General features: G+C 53.4%; 2 protein-coding genes across 2 annotated transcripts; one reads left to right on the forward strand and one right to left on the reverse strand.

Annotated features, from left to right (window-relative positions):
* Window positions 1–1,320: 1,320 nt before the first annotated feature.
* Window positions 1,321–17,708, reverse strand: CCT3 (chaperonin containing TCP1 subunit 3). The gene is made up of 14 exons (XM_045983349.1): window positions 17,555–17,708; window positions 15,698–15,759; window positions 15,038–15,088; window positions 14,880–14,942; window positions 13,795–13,891; window positions 9,119–9,236; window positions 7,044–7,230; window positions 6,275–6,424; window positions 5,392–5,524; window positions 5,118–5,199; window positions 3,927–4,107; window positions 2,548–2,793; window positions 1,996–2,127; window positions 1,321–1,658 (listed from the first exon to the last, which is right to left on the reverse strand). The coding sequence occupies exons 1-14, from the start codon at window positions 17,583–17,585 to the stop codon at window positions 1,554–1,556; spliced, it is 1,638 nt and encodes a 545-aa protein (XP_045839305.1). The 5' UTR covers window positions 17,586–17,708; the 3' UTR covers window positions 1,321–1,553.
* Window positions 17,584–24,161, forward strand: TSACC (TSSK6 activating cochaperone). Its single transcript, XM_045983309.1, has 7 exons — window positions 17,584–17,606; window positions 17,736–17,811; window positions 17,994–18,193; window positions 18,608–18,664; window positions 20,836–20,885; window positions 22,618–22,740; window positions 23,673–24,161. Exons 1-7 carry the CDS (start codon window positions 17,584–17,586, stop codon window positions 23,888–23,890), a joined length of 747 nt encoding a protein of 248 aa, XP_045839265.1. The 3' UTR covers window positions 23,891–24,161.
* The last annotated feature ends 1,135 nt before the right edge of the window (window positions 24,162–25,296 follow it).

Here is a 25,296-nt window from a genome sequence, read left to right on the forward strand (position 1 = left end):
ACGAAGCTGCAGTCACGGTCCGGGTCAGGGGCCCACAGGGTGGTGACGGAGGCAGCCTGCGCGGCAGGGAGAGGCCGGGAACGCCGGAGCTGCGGGAGCGGGGCTTGGACAGGAGGAGCTCTCCAGGAGTCCGGCTCAGAGGCGCTCACAGGGACAAGGGTCTGAGCACAGCAGACAGGCCACCACACGCTCCCCCAGCGTTCACCCCAACACCCGGCAGGGACAACTGCAGCCAGAATGGACGTCGGGGAAAATCGCTAAGGGGAGAAAGACCCCCAGAGTCTTCAAAAGCACCACTTCAGGACCGGGTCGTCTACCTCGCCCCTAAGGTCCTAGAGCGCTGAAGGACTGACTCATGAAACAGGCGGGGCCCTCAGCACAGGACAGGCAGGCTTATTCCAGAGCCGCAGGACAGGAGGAGGAGCAAGGCCTTCAGAGGGGGCTGAGCCAACGCTGGGCCCCGGATGCAAACAGACCAGGAGCCCCCGGGGTCTGTGCCAGACGGATGCCCCAATGTGAAAGGGAGTGTGACTGATCTGAGCCCCCGTGCAGACGGGGGAGTACACGCGCGGACTGGAACGTGTTCAACAGTTAGGCAGGAGGCACCGTGTGCTGTTCTCCTTCTACCGCACACTCAGCTCAACTTGACTAAGGCCTGCGGCCGGGGAGGAGGTAAGGGCTCTTAAAGTGTATGAATCATAAGGACAAAGGGGACGTGGAGGGCCCCAGAGCCGAGAGGAAGGACACTGAAAAATCGCAGGCCCCACCGGGCCTCCAGCATCCCCGGCCATTATTTTCCTCTCTGGACAAGAACGAAGCATGAAACATGATTAAACCTTCGACGTCTGCCAGCAGGGAGGCAGAGGCCCTCCCGCCACTCGAGCGCGCCAGGACATGCCAGTGGGCCAGGGGACAGACGGCAGTCAGGGAGAAAAGCATTCCAGGTAAGAGAGGAGGGATTCTGAAAGTTAAAGGCAACAACAGAAAAACCCAAGGTTCACGCTCTTCCGGGCAAATGCCTGAGCCCTGGGTGCACTGGGTGTTGCTGTCTACACAACCCCCGCGGGAACACCCAGGGGCTGGACAGGTTCCTCCTGTTCTCTGGGTCCCGAACACAAGGCGGTGCTTCTTCCAGCTGGGAAGTACGACCCTTTGAATTCCAAGAGTCTTCCCGACCAGCATCCATTGGGAAGTCTGAAAACACCTTCAAGAAGGCAGATACCTCCCTCCTTCCCGCCTCCCTTTCTCCCCAGCAAGGTCTTCTCCTCCCTCTTTACCAGGAGGCAAAGACAGAACTCCAGATCGAAAAAGACATAAACATCGTCTCAAATGACTTAGATTTAATCATCGGAAGCAAACTAAATTAAATGGAAAGCTTACAATAGAGAAGAATTACATGTCAGTGCCTTTTGCAAACTGAGCTGGAACAGAAAAGGAGCTGGGCTGCCCCTCAACCCGATCCCTTCCAAGACATCCACAGTGTCCCTGGCAGTCTGGCTCAGGGAAGAGGGAGCCTCCGCCGGCTCTGCGCGCTGAGGTCGTGGCGCCACCACTCACTCCTGGCCGGCATCGGGAGCCCCGCCTTGCCGGCTCTGGTCATCCCCCTTCTTTTTGTGGCCCGAGACGATGTCATCAATCCGCAGCAGGAGAACTGCCGTCTGGGGAAAAACCACAGCCCCAAAGAGGTCAGCAGAGAAGGGAAGAGCGCTTGTTTTCTTTAAAACCCAACACTGAGCTCCTCCCACACGGTTAGCATTTATCTGCATTCTACCTTTACCCAGCCTGGCCCGGAAAACGCAGCTCTCCCTCAGCAAGGGCCACACCTTGTGGGGTCCCCTTGCGTTCTGCATGAGCTAAAGGTGAGTACAGGAAAGGATACCCTGCGAGACCTTCTGAGAACGCTCTGTCTTCTGAGCCCGCCCTTCGAGATCGAGCCCAACACGCTGGTTTCCAGAGACGTGCCCGCCCGCGGCCCAGCGGCGCTCAGGGCCTCACCTCCACGGCCGTCTTGTACGTCTGCAGTTTCACGGCCAGCGGCTCCCAGATGCCCAGTTCCTTCATGTCCACCAAGGTGCCGGTCTCACCATTTACACCCCACGTCTCACAGTTCTCCTGGGTGTGCTTGGCCTGGAGTCGGAAGGAGTATCAACAGCTCGAGGGAAAACACCAGAAACCAGTGGGCAGGAACATCAGGTAAGAAGGCAAAACAGTGACATGAGACCAGGTGACGACAGCTGACTGCAGACAGGTGGAGTGTGAGGGAGAGAGAGAGAGAGGGAGAGGGAGAGAGAGGGAGAGGGAGAGAGAGGGAGAGGGAGAGAGAGGGAGAGGGAGAGAGAGAGAGAGGGAGAGGGAGAGAGAGACAGAGAGGGAGGGAGAGAGGGAGAGAGAGAGGGAGGGAGAGAGGGAGAGAGAGAGGGAGAGAGAGGGAGGGGACACCTGAAGGCTCAAGCTGCCAGGAGAGCCAGACACACAGACGTGAACCACCCCCTTGGGCCGAGCAGCTCTCCCCAGCCCGTCCGGAGCAAAGCGTGGGAAGGAACTCACCCGCAGGGAGGTGAGCAGACGAATGGTGCTGGCCCCGCAGTTCTGGATAAGGGTGCGAGGGATGACTTCTAAGGCCTGGGCAACAGCCCTGTAGGGCCACTGTTCCACACCGGTCATGGCCTTGGACTTTTCTGTCAAGGCGTGGGCCACGGCCATTTCCGAGGCCCCACCCCCCGGAACCAGCTGGGGGTCCAGGAGGACGTTGCGGCAGACTTGCATGGCGTCCTGGAGGTTGCGTTCCACTTCCTTGGGAAAGCAAACGGATGACGTGAAGCCCAAGGCTGGGGACTCAGGAACACGAGAGAGGCACTCGAGGGCTCCCTAACTGCCACGTCGGGTAAACCGTCAGGAGGGCAGCTGGAAAAGTCCCTAGAACCCTGTGGGGCAGAGCAGACGCCCTGCGCTTCGCAGAAGCACAGGGACTACAGGTGCAGGAGGGCGGCGGTGAAGTCAGGCGACACAGAGCAGGTCTCCCGCTCCATCCCGTCCCAACGGCCGGCCGTGCACCTGTGGCTAAGTTACCTACCCGGGGGCGAAAGTGGTATTTGTAGCGTCAGCTTAAGAAACAAGGCAGCAGCAGTTACCAGGGAAATGGTGAGTCACTGCTGAAGGGGTGTCTGGCAAAGTGACAAGGTTCTGAAGATCTGTGGCCTGAGACTGTAAATGTGTGCGGAACTGTACACTTAAAAATGGTTCAGATGGTCAATTTTACGTAGCTTTTTTGTAATTGAGAATTTTTTAAAAATGACATATATGTGTAATCTCTGTATCTAAGGCAGAGCTCGAACTCATGACCTCCAGATCAAGCTGTGTGTTTACCCAGTGAGCCAACCAGGTGCCCCTAAAAATTGTTTTTCAGGGCGCCTGGGTGACTCAGTTGGTTGAATGTCTGCCTTCCGCTCAGGTCATGATCCCAGGGTCCCAGGATCGAGTCCTGCATCGGGCTCCCTGCTCAGCGGGGAGTCTGCTGCTCCCCTCCTTGTGTTCTTTGTGCCAAATAAAATCTTTTTTTTTTTTTTTTTTTTTTAAAGACGTTATTTGACAGAGAAAGAGAAACATAGCGACAGAGGGAACACAAGCAGGGGGAGCTGGAGAGAAGCAGGCTTCCCGCTGAGCAGGGAGCCCGATGTGGGGTTTGACCCCAGCACCCTGGATCGTGACTCAAGCTGAAGGCAGACATGCAACGACTAAGCCCACCCAGGCACCCCAAATAAGATCTTTTAAAAAATTACTATTCACTTAAAAAAAAGATGTTTGTGGCCACATATGAAAAATTAAATAGGTATGAATGGGCAACAGAAGGATTTTAGGTCTGGGGGGGCTCTCTCAAGAAACGGAACGACCCAGTTCAGGCGCGCACGCCCCCGAGGCAGACTCACAGAGAGCAGCTCCTTGCTGGCCCCACGCAGGAGAATGGTACAGGCCTTGGGGTCCTTGCAGTCAGTGATGAATGTGAAGTACTCATCTCCAATTTTCTTGATTTCCAACACGCCTGCTCCTGTCCCAACATCTTCTTCTCTCAGCTCTTCCGGCCGGCTGACTATCCGGGCCCCACAGGCTCTGTTGATTAGATTGGGGGGGCATGTGACTTCGGGTGCTTTTACTCATCTTCCCGGCCCCTAAGGCCAGTGGCTGGGGGTAAGGCCCGAAGCGGGTTGCTGGAAATGCTGCTATGTAACGCAGGAGCGCCTGGCTGCCCGGTGGAAGATTCTCAAACACGTGTAGTTACGTGTCCTTGCGCTGACAGGGCTTGCAAACCGCAAATACACCGGGAACAACTAGACAACCAGGTGCGCTTTAATGCGAGGATATTCTGCGGCTCCTCAGCGCCGGACAAATGCGTTCTCGGGCTCATCTACCGTGTGTGCCACGTTACGGTCCTTTCCAGACGCGACGCGTCCTGCACGGCCCAATGAGAGCTCAAGGCCAGTAACGGAGCTGCACGCGAGACAGCGCCCAGTCAAGAAGGGAGGAAAGTGAGTCCGTGAGTGTACGTCTGACTCCACTGCGCTGAGCACAGCACTCAGCTGCCCGCTGCGCCCCCCGCCCCCCCCCCGCCGCCGCGGGCCCACAGTCAGCCCTCCGTACCCGTGCGCGCTCAGAGCCGTCTCCGAGGGGGCGGAAGGGTAAAACTCGACTGGGCTCTGATACTTGACACTGGGGTAGACTTAGCTTTAACACAAAAATGAGTAGCAAAACGCATGGCACGTGAGCCCAGATCTGCAAACAGCGAGGCCGTCGTAAGCTGCACCACAGCAGCTGACCATCCAGTCAGGGAATCGGACGGCCGTGCTCTAGGCCGAGCTACCGCAGACAGGCTGACAGACCCTGAGCCAGGGCCCATAGACGTGTAAGCCTGAGCCGGTCACGACTGGCCAGCAGCAGGCAGCAGCTGGTCCGGAGCCTTTCTGGAGACAGCACACAGCTAAACCTGGGTTATGCCCATCAAAACCCGATCTGGCCGACCGTGTCCTACATTAAACCTTTTCAGGTAACAGGAACCACATTATAAAGCTCCAAAAGGGAAACACACGGGAAGGAGGAATCTCATCTTTACGTGGCCAACTCACCGGGCGATGCGGTTGTTGTCTGTCTTCCGGACTCTGCGGATGGCTGTGATGTTGGCCCGCATGAGGTAGTGCTGAGCTAAATCTGTAAACCCAAGAGCAGAGATGTCAAACTGGAAGCCGGAATCCTGGGTTCTGAACCGGTGTCATCCCCAATGTACCTCACACCATCGCGTTTACATGCGGTCCATGCCAACGGGGGGGGGGGGGGGGGGGGGGGGGGAGGGGGCAGCCACCCTCTTCTACTCACCAGGAGGAAAAGCGAATGGAGCCCTACCTGAGATGCCCTTCTCTGTGATGACCACATCGGGCTTCAGGTGGATGATGTCCTCACAGAGCTGCTGGATGTACTCCTCCTCCATCTGGAGGATCCGCGTGAAGTCCTCCTCTCTCGTGATCTCGATGTCAGTCTGCGCGGTGGAGAAAGCCGCGGACTTACAGGTCCGCGAGAGGCCTGCCGCCAGGAGCCCAGCCCTCGGGAGCCGGTTCAGCTCCAGCACAGCAGCCGAATGCCTTCATTTTTTTTTTTCTTAATTAACACATAATGTATCATTGGTTTCAGGTGTGCGGTTCCGTTCACGCCTTCGTTTAATTACACATTAAATGGAAGTCAAAGGTAAAGGCAATCAGGGGTTTGTGGCCTGAGGTCCCTGACCCTCAGTGCAATGTTCCCTCTGGCCCGTCAGTGTGCCTGGTATCTGGGTCTTGATTCTTCCCGCCAACAAAATACACCTTCCTCCCAACGCCTGGGTTAACGAACCTCAGTTACTTTACTCTAACCACACATAGTAAAAGCCTGGTGAACCTCCTCCCTCCGAAAATTCCTTGGCGTTCCCAAGCTGAATTACCCCTGACCCTATGTTCTACTCGTGTCAGGAGAGGCGGCGCGGCAGTACGGAACCGAAGCCAAAGAGCTGCGTTCAAACCCTGACCTGGTCAGTACGGTTGTGTTCCTCAATTAACCTACCTTCCCTGAGCTTTGGATCCCTCATCTGTGAACGGAAATCAGTACGAACCCTGGGAAAGAATTCCCCTGCGAAGCAGAAACTATACACGCAGGTCGCGGACGCAGCAGGCAGGATAACAAACACGCCTTTACTTCCGTGTCCCTGTTCATAGAGTCCTATGCCAGCTGCAAGGAAGTGGGCCAGGAGCCTCACCTGGCTTTCTCCCTTCTTGTACTCCAGAGAGGAATCCAGCAGCACGATGCGTGGGTTCTTGATGTAGCGCCGCATTCGGGGATGGGTCACGTCTTTGTTAATCATGACTCCCCGCAGGACACACGAGTCTTCGATGATGCCCCCCGGTATCTGAGCAAGAGACCCACTTTTTAGCCACAACCAAGAGCAGCCAGTTCTCAACTCCCTTCCCAGACACTCGGCTTTCCCGAATGAGCACGGCTGCAGGTTTCTGACATAGCTTTTTCCCCCGAACGTCAAAAACATAGTTGTAATCACACTTAGCACTCCAGGAGGCACACCAATCCCGGACCAGGACCCCGAGCTGAAGGTCAGCCGAGACTCTAAGAAATTCAGTGACTCACAAAGATTCTCTCCTACTTCCGGGAAGATTCCCACAGATGTTTTAGGCTTGGGGCTCCACCTACAGGCCCACGGCTATTAATGCTACTTTTGGTCCTTCAGGGAGCAGAGCTGGGGAGTGCATTCTGGGGCCTGGGTCACAGCCTCACCAAGAGGCCCAGACACGGAGACACCGAGAAGCCCTTCTCCAGCCCCCGTAAGCCTTGTGGAGAACAGCACTGAAAGCAGCAGAACTATTTTGGGAACGCCTCCTGGGTACCCTCTTTTTTAAGCTGCAGTTTTCTGGGCAGCAAATGTTCTAACGATAAAAACATGACCCTCGGTCCTCCCAGGTGAGCCGATTCACGCTCAGAAGCAGCGTGTCCTGCACGCGGGCGGACGAGCTCACCTTCTCCACCCGGGCGTATTTCTTGATGTCAATCTCCTTGCGGCCGTTCTCCTCAAGCTGCACCGTCCGGACGGCGTCGAGGGCAATGGTGCAGGCCAGCGAGGCCCACCGGCTGACGGCTTTGGTGGTGATCGAGCTGTTGATGATGTTCAGCATCACGTCGCGGTTACTGGTGTCCACAGGGGTACTGGAGGAAGAGGCAGGCAGTGGGCTCAGCGGACGGCTCGGACGGTCGAGAAGTCCCTCGTCTACAGCCTGGGGACCGGGGGGGCCAACGGGCAGAACTGTCCCTCCCCCTGCCTTTCGACAAGATTGCAACTAACCCATCCCTGGAAGCTATCTCAAATCTGAGCAGTCTCTCCTCATGCCTGACGAGCCTCCAGACTTAAGGGTTTACAGAAAAATGATCTGTTCTTTACCTTCTGCTTCAACCAAATAAACTCAACTTTTATAACTTGGGTCAAAACACATTTTGCCTCTGACACCTTATCCCACAGCTAGTAAATGCCAAGAGCTCGTCCTGGAAATCCCCCTCGGCCTGCACTATCCTCGAGCAGCTGACTCTGCGGAGAACCACATGGTGCGTCTGTGTTCAGTCTTTCCTAACAGCAGCACCCACTTGAATGCGGTAAGACTATCTGCAGCCATAAAACTGAAGTTCTCCAAGACCCTGGACACCATCTAAGCCAAATTTTCATGTAACAGTGTAAGGCATATGATACGCTATCATTACACAGTTGGTGAATTATGAATTTTTCTTTTAAAGGTTCTATTTATTTATTTGACAGAGAGAGATCACAAGCAGGTGGAGAGGCAGGCAGAAATAGAGGGAGAAGCAGGCTCCCCGCCGAGCAGAGAGCCCGATGCAGGGCTCAATCCCAGGGCCCTGAGATGATGCCCTGAGCCGAAGGCAGAGGCTTTAACCCACTGAGCCACCCAGGCGCCCCTGGATTTTTTTTTTTTTTTTTTTTTTTTTTGAGACAGAGAGCATGAGCTGGGGGAGGGGCAGAGGGAGAGGCAGACTCTCTGCTGAGGAAGGAACCCGATGTAGGACTTGATCCCAGGACCCTGAGATCATGACCTGAGCCGAAGGAAGATGCTCTGCCGACTAAGCCCCCCAGGCGCCCCCAAAATTATGGATTTTAGAGAAGAAACAACAGCTCTACAAGTATCACCCAAGACATTCAGACAATTATTGTTTGATAAGAAGAACTAGCAATTCAGCTCCACAAACTCAATAAATCCTTCGGTTATCTCTACATTCTTACAGCTTACTTCATAAAAATAATTTTAGGCAAACACCACATTCCCTAAAAGTGCTAGAAAGACTTCATCACACACTCTGTCTCTTAGCAGGACTACGACACATGGCTCGCCAAGTCACTTGAGGCGTATGTACCAAACACCCAACCACACACGTGCAGTATGTCGGAGTAGATCGTTACAGATCTTACACAGAATTTTTACACCAAAGACTTTCTGCATTATGGCATGACCTAACATCCTCTGATTTTAGAAGTCCTGCCTTTCCACACTCCTATCGTTACCCTATTGGTGCGCAGCAGACGAGCAGCAAGCTCTCTGATTCCTAGATGGGCCTCGGACAGAATTTTCAGTCCCACCCGTCTGGACTTTAACGGAAAACGCCGGCCGCCTCCCTCCGCAACATTTTCCTAGAGAGTCAACGGTGTGAGGCACGGTCACACGTGATGGTAGAACACTTTAGTATTAAATCCTCAATAATTAGTCACCTAGCTCTTCAACTAATCCCCCCCACCGGCATCTGAGCTTTGAGAAGTGAGGTCTATTTGCTACGCATTTTCCATGGCAGCCCGGACAGGGGAACAAGCAAACCGCATGTAACCTGAAGACACTCAGAAGGACTGAACCCAACTCCCTCTGTCTGCTTTGTGTCCGGTCACGGTCCTTTGTCCTTCTGCTCTCCTCCTCTCTCTTCCTCGCATACAGGACTACAGGGTAAAGCCCTGCTGATGCGCCTAGCCTTCCTCGGCCACCGCGGAACACGTCCGTCCTCCAGGCCCCCACGGCCGACGGCGGGTCTCTGACGTCAGTACCTGATCTTCTTAAGGGTGCTGACCATGTCGTCCAGCGCCTTGCGGTACGCGCTGATCACCAGCGTCGGGTGCATCTGCTGCTCCAGGAAGTGCTCGGCCACGGACAGCATCTCCCCGGCTGGAAAGAGACACACGAGCCATCGTGGTTGTTTTAGAAGCACCGAGACTTCAGGCAACTTCATGAGACTTCTAAGAATACCTTATCGTTCTCCCTAAAATAGATGGTCCCCAAACCTATGCCAATGGTCTGTTAATAAAATCTTTTTGTAATCCAACTTTCACACTTCATACGCGGCAATCCAGCAAGAAAACACCCTCACCAGACGCGCTTCAGAGAGCAAAGACTGAGCAGTTTGTTCACGTGCTCTTTCAAGACCAGCGTTTGTCACCAGTTTTCTAAGCAAAAGGAGACGTTTTCTCCCCCCAAAGACTCTAGAGGGAAAAACGAAACGACTTGCTTATGATTATCTCAACACCTAGGAGGCAGAGAAATACACATAAAACAAAACTACACATAAACAAACAAAATACAAATATTTTTGTACTAAAAACAAAATACACATAAAAGGGGCGCCTGGGTGGCTCAGTGGGTTAAAGCCTCTGCCTTCGGCTCAGGTCATGGTCCCAGGGTCCTGGGATCGATCCCCACATCGGGCTCTCTGTTCAGCGGGGAGCCTGCTTCCTCCTCTCTCTCTCTGCCTACTTGTGATCTCTGTCTGTCAAATAAATAAAATCTTTAAAAAAAAAAAAAAGAAAAGAAAAATGACTCTAGGAACAGCAGGGTCTTCTTTATCAGAGCTACCTAGACTCGTGGATACTTAACCCCCTTATCTCGCGGGGAAATTCAACGAGGTCAGGAGCTCGGAAATCCTGCCTGGCGACCACCGCTCATCCGCAGTCACAGAACAGTGAGGAAGCGCATGGAGTCTGTCCTCCCTCTTGCCTCCTCCAAATTTTCCTTCCAAGCACAGAACTAGCCACACCTAATTTTCACTCCTCAAAGAGAACTGGGGCTGAACAAATGCTTAGTGGGCACCTGGGTGGCTCTCCCGGTTAAGCGTCAGACCCTGGGTTTCGACTCAGGTCATCTCAGGGCCAGAGGACGGAGCCCTGGGTTGGGCTCCGATCAGAGGGGGTCTGCTGGAGCTCCTCTCTCTCCCTCTGCTCCTCCTCCACCCCAGCGCACGCTCCCTCGGAAAATAACCAAGTGCTGAGTTGGTGGGGACGGCACTACATCTCCACCCAACTCTGCACTTGCTAAAACGAACGGAAAGCATCGCTTTCAAAGCTAAGACAACACTTCGGTTACTGCACTCTACTTCGAGGCGCGCGAGCCAGCATCACAAGCCGACCTCTGTTCCAGAGTCGTTTCCTTAAAATGAAACAAGATGGGATCGGGAGGGAGACAAACCCTAAGAGACTCTTAATCTGAGGGGGTCAGGGGGGCAGGGGGAAGACAGGGTGATGGACACTGGGGAGGGCATGTGCTATGGTGCGTGCTGTGGAGTGTGTAAGCCTAACGATTCACAGACCTGTACCCCTGGGACTGGTAATACAATGTATTACTGAAATCAGATTTTAAAAAATAAATGCCCTGATTATAAACATTTCTCCATCAACTTAAAACACACAGAGAAATAAAAGCAACGTCACATTTTTAGAAGTGATCCTTTATGATCCTACAGAAAATGGAAAGCTCAGTTATTAAAACATGTATGGTCAAGACTCATTGTCAACATTTGTCAACCTCACAACTGGCTAAAATGTTATTTATAGGGGCGCTTGGATGGCTCAGTTGCTAAGCATCTGCCTTCGGCTCAGGTCATGATCCCAGGGTCCTGGGATCGAGCCCTGCATCCAGCTCCCTGCTCAGCGGGAAGCCCGCTTCTGCCTCTCCCACTCCCCCTGCTTGTGTTCCCTCTCTGTCTCTGTCAAATAATTCAATATAATATTTTAAATAAGTAAATAAAATGTTATTTTTGAGCCCCAAATCAGGAGTATTTTCATGGTCCCTCACACACGTGCTAAGAGGAACACTCGAGTCACGTGATGCGATGCCCTGCCCCGCTTTAGCGCCCACACTTTATACGGTACAGGTTCACGTTTCTGTGCTTTTTGTTGACTTCACTGTTTAAACTGGCCCAAGTATAGCACTCCAGTCCAGTCCAGCTTTCCTAAGTGCAAGAAGAGTGTGACGTGCCTTACAGAGAAAACCCCACATTACAAAAGCTCTGTTTAGGTGTGAGTTACGGTGCTACTGGCTGTGAGTTCAATGAATCAGCAACGTATGTTACATAATGTGTCCTTATTTTTATTTAAAAATTTATTTACTGTGGAGCGCCCAGGTGGCTCAGTGAGTTGAGCATCTGCCTTCAGCTCGGGTCATGATCCCTGGTTCCTGGGATCGAGTCCTGCGTTTTGTTTTGTTTTTTAAAGATTTTATTTATTTGACAGACAGAGATCACAAGCAGGCAGAGAGGCAGGCAGAGAGAGTGAGAGGGAAGCAGGCTCCCTGCTGAGCAGAGAGCCTGGTTCGGGGCTCGATCCCAGGACCCTGAGATCATGACCTGAGCCGAAGGCAGATACCTAACCCACTGAGCCACCCAGGTGCCCCAGGCTCCCTGTTTAGTGGGAACTCTGCTTCTCCCTCTATCCTTCCCCCAACTCATGATCCCTTGCTCTCTCAAATAAATAAAACTTTTAAAAATAAATAAAATTTATTTATGTGAGAAAGAGAGACCGCGTGTGCATGCCCCTGTGCAAGTGCGTGGAGGGGAAGAGGGAGAAGGAGAGAGAAACTCTCAAGCAGACTCTGCTCAGCACGGAGCCTGATGCCAGGTTTGACCTCAGGACCCATGAGATCATGACCTGAGCTAAAACCAAGAGTCTGACACTTAACTGACTGAGCCACACTGGAGCCCCCATAGGGTGTCTTAAAAAAAAAACACACCGAGGAGTGCATGGGTGACTCAGTGGGTTAAGCCTCTGCCTTCGGCTCAGGTCATGATCTCAGGGTTCTGGGATCGAGCCCCGAACCAGGCTCTTTGCTCAGCAGGGAGCCTGCAACACACACACCCCCGCCTGCCTCTCTGCCTGCTTGTGATCTCTTTCTCTCTGCAAAATAAGTAAATAAAAACTTAAAAAAAAAACCACACAGAAACAAAACAAAACAAAAAACAAACTGAGGGGCGCCTGGCTAGCTCACTTGGAAAAGCGTCAACTCTTGATCTTACAGTTATGAGTTCAAGCCCCATGCTGGGAATAGAGATTATTTATTTGGTTGGTTGTTTATTCTATTTATAATTCTATTTATCTGTCAGAGAGAGAGCACTGGCTCATGCGGGAGCACAGGCAGTGGGAGCGGCAGGCAGAGGGAGAAGCAGGCTCCCCTTTGAGCAAGGAGCCTAATGCAGGACTTAATCCCAAGACCCTGAGATCATGATCCTAGACAAAGGCAAATGCTTAACCAACTGAGCCACCCCGGTGAACTGGGAGATTACTTTAAAAAATAAGTAGGGGAGGCTGAGGGTTGGCTCAGTCAGGGAACCATCTGCTTTTGGCTCAGGTCCTAATCCCAAAGTCCTGGGACTGTGGCCATATCAGGCTTCCTGCTCAGTAGCGAGCCTGCTCCACCTCTCCTCCCTGCTCGTGCTCTCCATCACTCTCTCTCTCCCCCAAATAAAACCTTTCTAAAAATTAAAAAGAAATAGAAATAAATAAAACAAAAAAACCCCCTCACATTAAGTAAGGTATAAGGGCACCTGATTCTTGGTTTCAGCTGTCATGATCTCACGGTGGTGGGACTGAGCACCCTATCAGGCTCCAAGCTCCCGTTTCTGCGGGAACTCTGCTTGGCTTTCTCTCCCTCTGCCCTCACCCTCTCCCCTGCTCCCCTCTCCTCTCAAACAAATACAGTAAGGTATACATTCATTAAAGAGTGTGTGAAGAGGCTCATAGGAGCCTAACACGTATCTACTCCAGGACAGACGGTTTAACGTTTGCGAATTCAGCGTCTGTGGTGACTTTCCAGAATGCAACTTACTGTGAATGACAGGAACCCACTGTATTTTGTTCAACCAGGTTTTTAGTTCATCCTACACTATGATAAATGTTTTATGCTCACTTGGATAAAATACACAAAAAATTACCAATAAATTATTTAAATAGTTGTAATTAATGGACGGGTAATAATTTCCTTCTTAAAATAGGACACAGATGTTATTTCCGAAAAAATCTTCATGTTTTGATCACGTGGGTGGCTCAGTAGGTAAAGCGTCTACCTTCAGCTCAGGTCATGGGGATCAAGTCCTACATAGGCCCCTTCTCCCTGTACCCCTCCCCACTGCTTGTGATCTCTTTGTCTTTCTCTCTGATAAACATGTATATCTTTAAAAAGACTATTTATTTACTTGACAGAGAGAGGGAGAGAGAGAGCACGCACACACAAGCAAGACTGAAGGAAAAGCAGGCTTCCCGCTGAGCAGGGAGCCCGATGTCGGGTTCGATCCCTGGACCCCAAGATCATGACCTGAGCCAAAGGCAGATGCTTAATGATTGAGCTACCCGGGCAGGTGCTCCAAATAAATAAAATCTTAAAAAAAAAAAAAAAGGAAAAAAGAAAAAAACCTCATGTTTCAATCGAGCTTCCCTTATCGGCACTGCTGTCCTCCTCTTACCGAGAATAATTACTGATGTGGTCCCATCTCCAACCTCTTCATCCTGCGTCCGGCTGATTTCAATCATGGATTTGGCTGCTGGATGCTGGACTTGAATCTGAGAAGGAAAACGCAGATTGCCACGGAATCAGCACTACTCAAAGACCGCGGAACCCACTCCACTTGGTCCTGACTCTTGAGCTGTTATATTCTCTCCCTTAACCAGCACCGTTTCACCACAGCTTAAATGATTTTAAGGGCTCTCCAATATGTCTAAGTGAATCCTCTCTCCAAGTCCCCCTCTTTTTAGGGAAAAATGCGTCCCAACTCAACTACTCAAGTTTCTCAAAGACAGAACAGCCTCTTTCATAGCTTACTTTCTGGGAGCCCCACTGTTGCAGCTGAACTGTATTTTCCAAAAGGACAGCTGAAGTCCTACCCTCTGGAAACTGTGAATGGGAATGTTACTGAAACACGGTCTTTGCAGATGTAATCAAGATCTACAAATTAGATCAGGCATGATACAACAACAGACCCTATATCCAACCACTGTTGTCCTTATAATAGAGCCAGAACAGGAGATTGGCCTATAACAACAGAGAAGGAGACAGGGGGCGCCTGGGTGGCTCAGTGGGTTAAGCCTCTGCCTTCGGCTCACGTCATGATCTCAGGGCCCTGGGATGGAGCCCCACACATCAGGCTCTCTGCTCAGCGGGGAGCCTGCTTCTCCCTCTCCCTCTGCCCCTCCACCTGTTTGTGCCTGCTGTCAAATAAATAAAAATCTTAAAAAAAAAAAAAAAAAGAGAGAGCCTGAGCCCACAGGCCAAGGAATGTCACAGACTGCGGTCACCCATCAGATAGCACCAAAGACAGATTGTTTTCTCAAGCTTTCGGAAGGAGGAGGGCCCTGCTGACACCTTGATTTTGCACTTTTAGCCTCCACTCTATGAGAAAATACATTCCTGTTTAAAGACACAGCAGTCCTAAGAAACTATCATGCATATATAATTTTACGGATCCTTCATAAAATCGTTAGAAAGCAAAACGTTCCAATGTTAGTGTACGTGCTGCCGAAGCGAACACTGGAAAGCGAAACGAAGTCACACCTCTCGAAGAATGGCGTTGCCATCATTGGTCATCACAATGCCTCCCATTGGGTCCAAAAGCATCTAGAACAAAAGTAAGTCATACCTAAGTTACACCTGTTCCAGGTGACAGACAGGAGAAATCTGAAGTCAGAACATTCAGGAAGGGACAGGCCTACCTTCATCATGGACTTGGGTCCCAAGCACGTGCGGATGATATCTGCAATGGTCTATCAAAAAGAAAACAACAGACACGTACCACTGGTCAGAAGGCCCTTGAGTGTGGGTGTTAGAAGGCACGTTCCGTACAGGACGTCACACGCTCGGGGCTGCTATTTCTCCCCCAGGAGCGATTTCAGGGTGGACGCAGAAAGAATTTTTCACAGGAAAAGAGAACGTGGCTTCCGGAGCTTCAGGTTCCCGAAACTCAGGCAACTGCGGGTCCACGTGTTAGCATTTCTTCCCACGACAGGGGCCTCCACACTGCGCTGAATCGGCTCTGGGGCGGTTTCATTCTTTCATGCAGAAGCATGTGCTCAGTACCCCGCCAGGACCTACAGTGGGAACTAGGAATGCTAACGGGAAGACAGTCCTTCCCCTCAAGTAACTCGTGGGGAATGGCAGGCGGACACAAGCAGGTTACAAAACAATATACATTAACAGAATTATGCCCAGATATTAGGCCTAACTCACTGTGGGAGGGTATCCTTCTACCTACCACCATAAGAGAAATGGCCTGAAAGATTTTCTTCTGCCTAACTGCAAATGAATACAAAAGTACCAGGGAAGGCAGCTGGAGGCAAACTAATCAACTTTAAACTACTTAAAAGACACACTACCTTAGCGGCATTGATGTTTCCAGATTGAACTTTTCTTCCAGATTCACGCTTTGTGTTCTGGCCTAAAACAGATAAAACAAAATGCAACAGACCAGGATTCACCCACTGTGTATTCACCCACTCTCATTCCCTGACCTTTGAAAATAAAAACACACACAGGTTTTACAGACGTAACGAAGATCAACCCTCATCGACCGAACCGTCCAGATACGCGTACGTTCCTGTGTTGACATACCTTAATAAACCGTTAAAAAAGTAAGAATATGTACTCGTGGCTACTTCTTCGTCAACCCCTGCCATACAAACGATCCCTAACACTTCAACTTTGGAACCCTGCTCATTGCCTTCCACGAACCAAACGTTCCGTATTAACAGCAGATTCAGAACCTGAGGTCCACGAATGGGCCCTAGTGGAATGGCGAACTCCTGGAGGTTAGGAGAAAATGGGGAGATACTGTGTTCTTGTCTGGGAAGGGGCTCTCGATCTATCAATTCTCAAAGGACCGGTGACCTAAAAAAAGCATCAATCACCGCTTTGTGTAAAAGAGGAAGAGGCTTGGGGGTTCCTATCTTCCTACTTGGGCAGAAGGAATCACACTGACGGTCCCAGCGTATTACTGACGTGCCCCCGCGGTGTGCTGTGTAATGAGAATATGCTCTGAAGGGCTCGGTTTACAAGATACACTCGCTCCACGCTTGGATATAATAGGAAAGTCTCAGGGACCCCCTACCACCAGCCAGAGCTAAGCACGTATTCTGACCAGGGCTACTCGGGTCTAGCCACTAGTGCCAGGGATAAACCCAGACCGGAAAGAGGCTTCACGATGCACCACTCACCCCTGGGCCCTCCCAATGGAGACAAGCCCGTGGCTCCAACCAAACCAACATAATGCTGATTTCCCTCCTCTCCCAAGTTACACACTCCCTACACGTTAAACGGGTAAAATTTTCACCCAGTCCCATCAAATCTACACGCTCAGGACCCTCTGAATTTAGATCCCCGTTTCAGGCTGCCATAACTAAATCCCTCATGGGCTGTCCGGCAGACTGAACAGAAGGAACGCGGCTTTGCCCCAGTTAGGTGAACCTTTTTTTTTTCTGAAAAATTATTTCCTAGGTACAGGGAAAACGGAGAAAATCGCGTTATTGCATTTTGTATACCGAAAACCGTAAGGGAGGGACAAGAGCTTGTAGCTCGGGTACAGAAGTTACCCGAAAAATGGGAACAGCCCAAGGGAAGACAATGGAGGTGGCGCTCCTTAGAAGGGAATTCAGGAAAACTCCGCAGGAGATCGCAGCGCAGAGGACGCCGCGGGACGAATTACATCCAGGCCGGACCCCCGCAGCGCGTCGCTGGAGGGTGACCCCCGGGGGCTGTCACTGAGCCTGACCACGGTACCACTGGCTGTGCGCAGACCCCCTTTTCAGCAGCTCACCCCGTCACCTAATCCCCCCATCCCACGAGGACAGGCTGCTAAGCCCTCAGTAAGGACCGGACGCTCGAGCCAGGCGATCCGGCGGGGCCCCGCGGGCCACGGACCCACCGGCCACGGCGCCGAAGCCAGGCCAGGCCAGGCCACATCCCACTCCCCAGCCCCGCACCGAAAACCACGCGAGCAGGGGTGCGGCGGCGCGGAGAGCGCGAGTGCCCGCAGCCCGGCGGCTCGGCCAGGGGCAGGGAGACAAGGGACCGGGCTCGGGGCACTCGGGGGAGCGGCAGAGGGAGCTTCCGAGGCGCACGACGACGGGAAGGCTGCGCGGCCGGACCCGGGCCGGACCGGGCTGGGGCCCCACGGCGAAGTTGGGGGGGGGAAAGGGTGGAAAGGGGGTCCCTGCCCCGGCTTCCTCCCAACTCACTGAGCACGAGCACCGGACGATGGCCCATCATGGCGGCGCGACGCAGAGCCCGGTACCCAGAGCTGGGGCCACCGGCAGAACCTTCTGGAGAGAGAGAAGCAGAGAGAAGCCCAGAAAACGCTGCCTCCTCAAGGCTCACACCTTAACCCGCTACCCTCCGGGTCGCTGCCAATCACCGCAGCCAGCTCATTGACCGGCACGAAGACCGACCAATCGGCTTCCTTAGCCCCGCCCTCTACGCCAGAACGGCCGTGCAAGCTAGATGGAGAGCGCGCGGTGATGGCACGGGGAGGGCGCGGGCGCTTGCGCAGTAGGGTGGCCGCTCCCGGCCGCGTGCGGCGCGCAGGTCGGCGCAAGCGCGGAGGCCGGGGCAGTTGGCCGGCGCGCCACTGCGCATGTGTGTCAACTACGAGGGTGGGTGCTGGGCGGGAGGCTTTAGAGTAACAGCGCAGGTGAGGTGCCCGAGCCGGCCGGCGTGCGGGGTGCGCTGGGGCCGCGGGGGGCCCTTTCCAGCCTTAGCTGCGGGAGGAGCCGCGGCGCGGGCCGCCTCGGGAGCTGGTCTCTGGGGCCGACTGGGTGGCAGAGCCCTTCTCGGGGCGCGCGGCGAGTCCCCGCGCGCCCTTCGCGCTCCTTCCGCAGGTGCTTCCCGCTGTCCGGCCCGGAGCGCGCCCCCGGGGCTCCCGCGCCCTCCTCCTGCGCCGCACTCCCGCCCACGGAGATGGTGGGGAGCCAGGGCCTCGCAGGGCAGGAAGGGGGCCGCTGTGCGGGACGGAGCCGCGGTGGAACCCCCGCTCGCGGGAGGCTCTTGGGGACGGTCTGGGCGTAGGTCACGACTGCTCTGTCCTGAAGAGGGAGCAGTGGTGACAGACCTGCTTCCAAACTAGCAGGAGCGGGAGAGCGCGGGCGCCTCCGCGGCCGCGCCCACTTGGCGGTGACGTAGGACAGGACCGACCTTCCCGCGTGCGCCTCCCGAGATGCGCCGGAGAGAGCCCAGACTGTCGCTAGAGGGACAGCGCGGGTTGTCGGGCCTGTAACGCTGTGCTTCTTCCGCAGGCACCACACCTGCTGGTGTCCCGATGGAGCAGCGCGCTGGCCGTCCCGACGGAAAAGGTGTGTGTCCGAGGCCCCGCACCCACCCGCAGCGCACACAGCAAAGCCAGGCCTCGCTCGTTGCTCCGAATGTGGCAAAGTGATTCTGCTTGTGTGTATTTTTTTCCTGTTCTGTCCCTTAAGCGGAACCTGCTTGTAGCTGTTGTGCGGTTTCCCGTTAAATGGAACCGTCGCTGGGGCGCCGTGCGGTCTTCCCAAGAGCGCTTGTGCCTCTTGAGCTCAGGGTCATGAGTTTGAGTTCCATTCTGGGCGTAGACCTTCCTTTAAAAATAAATAAGTGGGAACATTGCTGTATTCGCAGTGCCTAGAACCGGATGTTACATGATAGTTGCCAACACACGCTGAGGGAATACATTGTTTTCCCTCTTACTGCTTAGAACTCTCATGTGCAGGGATTCCGGGAGACCTAGTGTTGGGAAGAGTAAACAGATACTGGGGGGGGGGGGGCGCAGTCCCACTCAGTCCCACTCAGCGGACTGGGAGGTGCCTGGAGCAGCGACTGCAGAACCAGACACTTAACCGTGGGTGGGGTAGACGACTCCCACCGGCTGAGTCACAGCTTAGACAGAGCAGACTAACACTCTCCACAGTCGTCGGGGCTGGTAAAGAGCATGACCATGGAGCCCCCAGGCCCGCACTTAACCCCGGCACTGCCACGTGGCTAGTTGTGGAATCCTAAGCAAATTTCCTAACTTAAGTTTTTTTCAGCTAAAATGTGGAGAAAGCTACCTACTTCTTACGGTCATCGTGAGAAACAGAAAATGTCCATAAAGCACCTGTTCCCTTTATTTTCTGTGTTCTGCGTCGCGATGCTGCTTCCCAGCCTCCTTCCCCTTTGTGTTGTCGGAGGTGTGGTTCCTTCACGTGCCCCGTGTGTCACTATTCCTCCCACCGTCACACCTTCCAACCTGGTGGAAAATACATCCTCCTCTACCTGGGAAGGGACTGAATTGTGGACAAGTGCATTTGTATGGAACTTAAAGTTAGATTTTTTTCCAATTGTGACAATAATCTCGAGACCCCTAGTTTCAGCTTCTGTCTTCGTACCATCCTGCATGAGCCTTCAAATGACAGATGAGACGTGGGGAAAAGGAGATGCGGGGCCTGCAGCAGGGCTTGGAAAATGCACAAGCGCAGCCTAAAAAAACCCCAAAGATGAATTTCCTTCACCGTCACCAGGAGTAGTAGGGAATAAAACAGATTTGCATTTTCATATGCCTTTTTTTTTTTTTTAAGATTTTATTTTACTTGACAGAGAACACAGGTAGGCAGAGAGGCAAGCAGAGAGAGAGGAGGGGAGGCAGGCTCCCTGCTGAGCAGAGAGCCCGATGCGGGGCTCATCCCAGGACCCCAGGATCATGACCTGAGCCGAAGGCAGAGGCTTTAACCCACTGAGCCACCCTGGTGCCCCAACAGATTTGCATTTTCATAGGCTCAGTGAGTCTCCAAGTAGAGAGGGCCTCAGCCTGGCACCGGGCTGTGAGGACTCCCTGCCCCCTGCTGGGGGGGGGCCCCTCCTCTGTTGCACTTGGAGTTAAGGACAAGAACATGACGTCTTCCTTCATTCAACCTACCTGTCACACCTCTGCCCCAGGCTTGTTTCCTCTGAAGACAGCCGTCCTGTATCTTCATCTCCAGGTTCCGGCTGAGACAGGATTGCTTCGGGGAACACAGTCCCCGGCTGCCCAGATGGGTTCTAGGTTCGGTGTTCTCTCACACTTCCCGGTGGAATGACACACACGCTCAGTTGCTTAGTGTCTACACCGCAGGGCTGGCAGCTCCCTGAGAGTCGCAACCACGTGGGTCTGCTTGCTGTGGCCTCGTCAAGTGGTGGACGCTCACAGGCATCGGGCTGTCTCCTAGGTGTGTAAGTGAACCGGTGGAGTCCGTCTTTCTGTCCTCCTGATCTCGGTCCGGCAGTGACTCGTGGGCTCTCCCGGAGACCCAGCCGCTTTGCCTCTCCATCCGCTGCCTCTCTGTACACTTGACCGCTTCCTTCTCACCTTCACACTCCCGAGGAAGAGCTCCCCAAGGTCCCGATTTTGCTCTCCCGCTTTTTCACTCTAGAGAGCTGATTTATTTTTGCACCTTCTTCATCCCCTTTTTGGGGCTGGCCTGGCAGTTTGACCTTTCTCCCCTAAGCTCAGTGCCACTTCTGGCTGTTTTTCTAGGCATCTCTACTTGGACTGTCTCGTCTCCACTCATTCTGTATGTCCAAAATGTGAGTTACGTTAATCTGATGGGAACCCAACTCAGACTCCCTTGGGTAAACAAGGAAATTCAGAGGCTTGTGCAGTTGGGAGGGAGGCTGAGATGGTCACAGGACAGGAAGGAGTCCCTGCAGGAGCAGGGGCGTCCGGGACTGCACTGAGGGACATGGTGCCTGCAGCCGTCTGTCCGTCCATCTCTCCCCTGCGCTCTTGTCTGTGCTCGCTTGCTTGTGTCTGCTCCTTGCGGCATGCTGGCCAAATTCAGTAGCTTTCCTCAGCCCCAACTTCGCATTTCCCCAGCACAGCAGATCAGAAGAAAGCAAGCCGCTTGGACAGCAGGAGCCGGCTGTGCACTCCCATCTGGCCCCTCGTGCTTACGCTTGGATCAGCCACATTGCCGAGGAGGATGAGATACCATGGTCGGCCTGTGTTGGGTCCCACGCCCTTTCCTCCTGGGGAGCGGGGCCTGGTGTGGTCCCAACCAGAATGGCCTGGAATCTGAGAAGAGTAGTTTTTCCAGAGGAGGTGTTGCTCACTAAACAAAATTGACACGTCTTCTGTGGGACTCATGACCTTCTCCCTACAAATGCACTTTTCCTTCTAACTTAATTTTTTGTGCCAAAGGTTGTGTATTTCCCCGTTCAAGAACTTCTTTCACATCCAGCCTCTTTTAATGCCTGTAGATTAATCAAAGAGAGTTTTTATCACATTTTCTGATCCTAAAAGGCTCAGGGGCTTTTCACCGGCCTCAGGAGAAGGCCTGACGTCTCAGACTCATGGTTGTGAAGGGCCCCCCGCGGCTCAGCTGCTCTGCTGAGCCTCCTTCCTCCCCACTTGAGGTATCTTTCCCGGTAGATGCCCTCTCCCGGCCTGGGGTCTTCCCTGACTCCCGGACTTGTCTTGAGCTCTTGTTCCTTTCCGAAAGCATCCATTTCTGCATCCAGTCACAGACTTAGGATAACTACGAGATAAAAGGCCTGGTTTTCGAGGCACCTGAGTGGCGCAGTTGGCTGAGGGTCTGACTTGATTTAGGATCGGCTCGTGATCTCCAGGTCGTGAGATCGTAGCCCTGCACCTGGCTCCATGCTCAGGGCAGAGTCTGCTGGAGATTCTCTCTCTCAAATAAATAAATCTTAGAGATGATAAGAACAATAATAGCAACAAAGTTCTCATTTTCACCCAGACTGTCAGAAGCGCATTGTTTAGGTCCTTGGGTGGTTATTTTTTTTTTAAGATTTTATTTATTTATGTATTTATTTGACAGAGATCACAAGCAGGCAGGGGCTGGGGAGCAGGTTCCCTGCTGAGCAGGGAGCCTGATATGTGGCTCCATCCCAGGACCCAAGACCATGACCTGAGCCGAAGGCAGAGGCCTGTCCCACTGAGCTACCCAGGCGCCCCGGTCCTTGAGTGGTTATATCTCACGTTTCGTCATCAGTGTGCTATTCGTCTACCAAAGAGAGAGTCCCTGGGAAGCCACGAGTTCGAGACCCTGTGATGCGCATAGGAGTAAGCACGTGGCACGCGTCCACGAGAACTTGCAGATGTTGGCTGAGCCCATCCCTGCTTGGCTTCCCTTACTCCCACTGTGGTTTTCTTTTGTCTGTCTTACGTCACTTCCTCTGGAGCCACTCAGCGCAGGGCCTTGGTACCTGTGTTCATAGACCAAAGGCAGGGGTCGAGTTAGAAAGGCCATCCCTCGTGAGAAATGACTCTGATTAGTTGCCTCTGATTTTGTTCCAGCCAAAGAGGAAAGTAATGCTGTGCCTCTTTGTCGAGCCAAACCCTCCCCTAGCTTTATCAATCTCCCAGCAAGTTCCCCACCGGCCACTTCCCTGAACATCCAGAAAACAAAGCCGCCCTCAGGTAAGGATAGGGGGGTGGTTTTCCCAAGGGACCCAGCGCTGGAGGGGGAGGGCTTGCACGCAGGAAGTGGCCTGAGCTCTCCCCAGGTTGATCTGGTACCAACCCGGGTCGCTGGCAGCTTGCTGATTATTCAGGTCAAGTGATGGCATCTTCTTCCGGATTCTGCCCATTTGTGTTGGTTTCCTTATTCGCATACTTACTGGGCTACGCGGCACTGAAGGGAAAATTGTATTGCTCGCTAGTAACTTTAGTTAAAAAGCGGCCAGGGAAGGAAACGGTAGGCAGTCGTTCGCATTCCCGTGGGGAAAGCCATGGGTGTTTCAGACACCTGCAGGGAGCCTAACCAGGCACCAGGTTATCTGACAGGTCATGACAAGAGTGTTTGCTGACCTCAGTTCAGCAAAGGAGCCAAGGCCGATAAATACACAAGAAGTAGGCACATCACTGCCAGAGTTACCCAGGACTCGGCTGTAGTCGTTGAGAACAGTAGCAGAGTGACGTGAGACGACAGGAGGGACTGCGGGCCCCCGCTGACCCCACGCCGCGCCAGGCTGGGGAAGGATCACAGATCGTCTCACTCACTCATCAGTGTGTTCTGAATACTTAGACACCAGCACGCTTCTGGGTGCTGGGGGTAGAACAGTGAATGAATCAGAACTTCCTGCCTTCCCGGAGCTAACATTCTAGAGGGGGGCTTAGACAACCATTAAATAAGTGCAGAACAGGCCGTATGATCACAAGTACTATGGGAAGAAATTTAGCAAGGGAGAAAGTAACAAATCCCGGTGACGGTTTTCCAGTTAAAATAGCGTGGCCGGGTGGGGGACAGCCGGACACGGGTGTGTGCGGACTGAGCTGTGCGGGGACGACCGGAGCCCTCCCTGCCGCGGTTTCCCTCCTGCCCCCGGTGCACCTCCTCTGCTCTCCCTCAGGAGTTGGCCACAAGCCCACGGAATGCCTGGGACTCCTGGAGTGTATGTACGCCAATCTCCAGCTCCAGGCCCAGCTCGCCCAACAGCAGATGGCTATTTTGGAAAACTTACAAGCGTCCATGACACAGCTGTCTCCTGGGAGGGGAAGCAAGAACTGTACTCTCCCGGCCTTGTCCCGTGGCCTGTTGTTCACTCACCTGCCCCAGCCCACTAAATGAATCGTGGAACAAAGTTACTGTGTGCGTCTTCTGCTTTCTCCCCGGCAAGCCCTCGGTGGAAGCCAGTGCGTAGGAATCCTGCACATGGCTGGCTCACAGTCAGTGCTCGCAGGGTGCAAAGCACTGGGCGAGCCACGGGGATACGTGTCACGGTAGAGACCGTCTTGGGATATTTGCCATCTAACAAGGCAGCTAAGATAATTCCTTGCAAAATGCAGCAGTCCTTGCAGGGGGCCTGGAGGGAGGCTGCAGGGGGGCTGCAGGGGAGGGGGTTTGTAGGGAAGGCCGCTGTGCCCATCTTGGACTCTGTGAAGGGGTGGGCGTGGGGGCATAGAGAGATGAAGTAAGGGGGGTTCATGTCAGTGGAGGGGCTTGGACAAGGACCTCGAGGTAGGAGAATAAGTCACCAGAAATTAGGAGAAGCAGCTTTCCTCCCCAGCAGAGGATGTGAGGGCGAATGGAAGAGAGCTGAGATCTGACACGCAGCTTTCCCCGAGCGATGGGACTAGCAGCAGCCACTGGAAGCTCCGATTCTGTTGGAGGCGCTGAAGAGCCGAGGGAAGCCTTCCGAGAGCAGCAGGCACGGGTAGGGTCATGGAAACACCGCGGGCAGGCATTCCGGGGAGGAAGGACAATGGCACTCGTGAGAATCAGTTGATGATATAGTCTGAATCAGTTGATAATATAATCTGATGTGAGACTGCTGTTGGCCGGATAAAGGGGTTAGAAACGGGCAGGTCATCTCCTCAAGACGGAGTGGGGGTCTGAGCTGTACTGGGACAAGGACTGACTTCCAGCAGAGAAGGACTGACTACCAGCTTTGAACTTGAAACACCAAGACATGGCACATGGAAATTTCTCTGCGGGGAAGTCAGTTTAGCTTTAAAGAGGGGTCAGGTCCAGCCATAAATTTCCAGTGTTTGAGAAGAGGACACATGAGGTTAGCTCAGCCACGTGAGCCGCACTGGGCCATCACTTTCACAGATGTGTTGGCAAATTACCCTCAAGACTGGGTCCTCTTTCCCAGACGCCTTCTCTTCCTGTGAAACGCAGGGGAAGAGCTGGGTTGGTTTGCAGAGGTGGAGAGGAGGGAAAGCAGTGATTAAGAAGAGGGTTTCAGGAGCGCCTGGGTGGCTCAGTGGGTTAAAGCCTCTGCCTTTGGCTCAGGTCATGATCTTGGGGTCCTGGGATCGAGCCCCGCATCAGGCTCTCTGGTCTGCAGGGAGCCTGTTTCCTCCTCTCTGTCTGCCTGCCTCTCTGCCTGCTTGTGATCTCTGTCAAATAAATAAAATCTTTTTTTTAAAAAAAGGGTTTCATTTTCAGTCTGGAGGTGTCTTCAGGTCTAAAATGAGTCTCTTGTAGACTGCGTATGGATGGGTCTTGCTTTCTTACCCAATCTGACAGCC

Source organism: Meles meles, chromosome 17, assembly GCF_922984935.1.
Source record: "Meles meles chromosome 17, mMelMel3.1 paternal haplotype, whole genome shotgun sequence".
NCBI classification, from domain to species: Eukaryota; Metazoa; Chordata; class Mammalia; order Carnivora; family Mustelidae; genus Meles; species Meles meles.

Bases quoted from the DNA above. Each gene is read 5' to 3' on its own strand.
- TSACC (XM_045983309.1), top strand. From the start codon at position 17,584: ATGGCGGCGCGACGCAGAGCCCG. The intron at 17,607-17,735 runs GTACCCAGAGCT...CAATCACCGCAG, and splicing joins GCGGCGCGACGCAGAGCCCG to CCAGCTCATTGACCGGCACG. The intron at 18,194-18,607 runs GTGCTTCCCGCT...CTTCTTCCGCAG, and splicing joins CCTTCGCGCTCCTTCCGCAG to GCACCACACCTGCTGGTGTC.
- CCT3 (XM_045983349.1), bottom strand. From the start codon at position 17,585: ATGATGGGCCATCGTCCGGTGCTCGTGCTCA. The intron at 5,525-6,274 runs GTGAGGCTCCTG...TCCACCGCGCAG, and splicing joins ACAAGAAGGGAGAAAGCCAG to ACTGACATCGAGATCACGAG. The intron at 1,659-1,995 runs GTGAGGCCCTGA...GTTTTTCCCCAG, and splicing joins CGTACAAGACGGCCGTGGAG to ACGGCAGTTCTCCTGCTGCG.